The sequence below is a fragment of the Rhincodon typus genome, unplaced genomic scaffold (assembly GCF_021869965.1).
Source record: "Rhincodon typus isolate 14 unplaced genomic scaffold, sRhiTyp1.1 hic_rhity00011904, whole genome shotgun sequence".
In the NCBI taxonomy this organism is placed as follows: Eukaryota; Metazoa; Chordata; class Chondrichthyes; order Orectolobiformes; family Rhincodontidae; genus Rhincodon; species Rhincodon typus.
Window position 1 is genome coordinate 1 of NW_025977542.1, and position 3,476 is coordinate 3,476.

At 46.3% G+C, this 3,476-nt stretch overlaps 1 protein-coding gene across 1 annotated transcript; it reads left to right on the plus strand.

Annotated features, from left to right (window-relative positions):
- Positions 1 to 2,928: 2,928 nt before the first annotated feature.
- Positions 2,929 to 3,382, plus strand: sf3b5 (splicing factor 3b, subunit 5). The gene has a single exon (XM_048594622.1). It carries the CDS (start codon positions 3,032 to 3,034, stop codon positions 3,290 to 3,292), a length of 261 nt encoding a protein of 86 aa, XP_048450579.1. The 5' UTR covers positions 2,929 to 3,031; the 3' UTR covers positions 3,293 to 3,382.
- Positions 3,383 to 3,476: the final 94 nt, after the last annotated feature.

Here is a 3,476-nt window from a genome sequence, read left to right on the forward strand (position 1 = left end):
CACTGAGGATGTTACCAAGCACGGTAATGAAACGTCTGCGGAACAACAAACCAGCTCGGTGAGCCAACCAACCTCAATCCCCAGAATGTTTATAATGGGGGATTCAGTGATGGTAGCACCATTCAATATCAAAGGCAGGTGGTTAGATTGTCTCTTATTGCTGATGGTCATTACCTGGCATTTATGTGGCATGAATGTTACGATTTGAGTTATTATTGTCACATGTACAAAGATACAGTGAAATGTGTTGTATTGCTTGTTATACAGGCAAATCAGACCTTACATAATTACATCAGGGAAACAGCACAGAATGCAGAATATAATGTTACAGCTACAGAGAAGATGCAGAGAAAGATCACAGCTAATGTATGAGAGGTCCATTCATAAGTCTGATAACATCAGGCAAGAAGCTGTTCTTGAGTCTGTTGGTATGTGTTTTCAAACTTGTGTATCTCCTTCACAATGGAAAAGAATATAACTGGGGGGTGATTGATTATGTTGGCTGTTTTACCATGGCATGATGAATGTAGACGGAGTCAATGGAAGGAAGGCTGGTTTTCCTGACGGACTGGGCTGCGTTTCACAACTCTCTATAATTTCTTGCAGTCTTAGGCAGAGCAGTTGCCATACCAAGCTCTGATGCATCTGGTTGGGATGCAATCTACGGTACATCTATAAAAATCGGTAAGAGTCATTGTGGCAATGCCGAACTTCCTTAGCCTTCTGAGGCAGTAGAGGTGTTGGTCTGCTTGTTTGGCTAGCATCAACGTGGATGGATGAGGATAGATCATTGGTGATATTTACTCTTAGAACTTGACGTTCTCGACCACCTCCACATCAACGCCATTGATACAGACAGGGGCCTGTCCTCCACTCCGCTTCCTGAAGTCGAAGACCAGATCTTTCATTTTGTTGTTATTGAGGGAGAGATTGTTGTCTTCACACCATGCCACTAAACTGCCTATTTCCTTCCTGTACTCTGTCTCATTGTTGTTTGAGTTCCAACCCACTATAGAGGATTATTGTGGAGGGGTTGTCACCTATCCTCACTGATTGCAGTCTGCTGGTCAGGAAGTCGAGGATTCAGCTACAGAAGGAAGAGCAGAGTCCTAGATCTTGGAGCTTGGAGATGATTTTTGTTGGAATTATGGTGTTGAAGGCAGAGCTAAAGTCAATTAATAGGAGACTGATGTAGGTGTCCTTGTTATCTAAATGCTCCAGGGCTGAATGTAGGGCCAGGGAGATGGTGTCTGCCATGGGCCTTTTGTGAGAGTCAGCAAATTGTAGTGAGCCAAGGCAATCTGGGAGGCTGAAGTTGATGTGAGCCATTACTAACCTCTCGAAGCACTTCATGACGATGGATGTCAGAATCAGTGAAGCACTCATTAAGGCACGCTACCTGATTCTTCTTTGGCACCAGGATGATGGTCATCTTCCTGAAGAAGGTGGGAACTCACATCATAGTAAGGAGAGGTTAAGATGTCTACAAATACTCCCACCAGCTGGTCTGTGCAGGATCTGAGTTCACGATCAGGGACCCCTTATGCACCAGTCATTTTCTGAGGGGTTTACTCTCAAGGACACTGATCTGACACCTGCAGTGGTGACTGTGGGTACAGGTGCTCCCGAGACCGTCGGGGCAGATGACATCATTTCACTGACCTGCTGTTTAAAATGAGCTCATTGGGGAGGAATGTATTGTTTTCAGCAATCGTACTCAACTTTGCTTTGTAGCCCCTTAAATCATGTAAGTCTTGCCACATTCAACATGTGTTTCTGTGGTTAATCTGGGACTCTGGTTTAGTCTGGGTGTTGTCTCTTGGTATCCTTGATGGCATTTTGAAGATCTTATCTAGATCTTGTCAGACCACACCTGAATATTGTTCAGATCTTGTTTCATTTGAACACGGACTGCTTAGAAGTCAGGAGTTGTGAACGGTGCTGAACATTGTGCAATCATTGGCGAACATTCCCACTTCTAACCTTATGATGGAGGGAAGGTCATTGATGAAGTGGTCGAAGATGGTTTGATTTTTATTGCAAACGAGTGGCAATTGTTTATTGCACCAACGTAAGTAGGACTATTCATGATACTGATCAAGGGTGGCACAATGGTTAGGACTGCTGCTTCCCAGTACCAGGGACCTCTCAGTGTGGAGTCTGCACATTCTCCCTGTGTCTGCGTGGGTTTCCTCCGGGTGGTCCGGTTTCCTCCCACAGTCCAAACATGTGCAGGTTAGATAAATTGGCCTTGCTAAATTGTCCATAGTGTCCAGGGATGTTGAAGGCCAGATGGATTAGTCATGGAAAATGCGGGTTTTCAGGGATAGGGTAGGGGGATGGGTTTGGGTGGGATGCTCTTGAGAGGGTCTGTGCTGACTCGATAGGCCAAATGGCCTCTTTCTGTACTTTATGGATTCTATAAAAATCACTAGCTGAAATTTTATTTTATTTTATTTATTATTGTTACTACATGTATCTAGCGATGGACCAAAATCTGTTGGTGCATTGGAATGAATGGAGAGTGCAATACCGCACAGCAGCGGTCCTCCGATCTAGGGGGCACCTGGTGGTGCCAAGAGCTTCTTTCCGGCTTCAAAACCCGTTACTCAATGCGCCTGCGCATCAATGTCTATCAATTTAATAACTCCGATTTGTTAAATTATTTTATGTGAAAACCAAGCATATTATCGTCAGTATTTGTTTGGTAGGCGTTGTTTTTTATTCCAATAAATAATTGTAAAGGTCGCCTGGTTGGGGGCGGGGCTTCAATGCAGGCTATTCCTAATGCGCCTGCGCAATGTTGTCTAAACTTTTTTAATAGCCCTAATTTACCAAGATTTCACTTCACATAAGACAAAATCACAATTTCGTTTCGAACGGTTATTTTCATTTAATTGTACCTGTAGCTTTCCGGAAAGCCACGTGGCGGTAACTATGGTAACGGCGGCCATGTTAGGTTTTCCTCGGCGGGCGGTTGACGGTTGGGATTCGAATTCGAATTTTTTTTAAGCGGACAGCCGGAGCCGAAATGACGGACCGTTACAATATCCACAGCCAATTGGAACATCTCCAGTCCAAGTACATCGGCACCGGGCACGCCGACACCACCAAGTGGGAGTGGCTCGTCAACCAGCACCGCGACTCGTACGCCTCGTACATGGGCCACTTCGACCTCCTCAACTACTTCGCCGTGGCCGAGAACGAGACCAAGGCCCGAGTCCGCTTCAACCTCATGGAGAAGATGCTGCAGCCGTGTGGGCCCCCGCCCGACAAGCCCGAGGAGGCCTGAGAGGGCCTCGGGGGGGAGGGGGGAGATTCTCCTTGGGAGGTGAGGGAGGTGGCGGCAAAGGGTGAGGATTAAATATGGAGATGTAAGATGTGGGGGATATAGGTGTGGGTAGGTGAAGGGGATTTGGGGGGGTATACGTGTGGGTAGGTGAAGGGGATTTGGGGGGGTATATGTGTGGGTAGGT

What these genes read in the sequence shown, in the direction of transcription:
- sf3b5 (XM_048594622.1), top strand. Translation starts at nt 3,032, where the DNA reads ATGACGGACCGTTACAATATCCACAGCCAATTGGAACATCTCCAGTCC.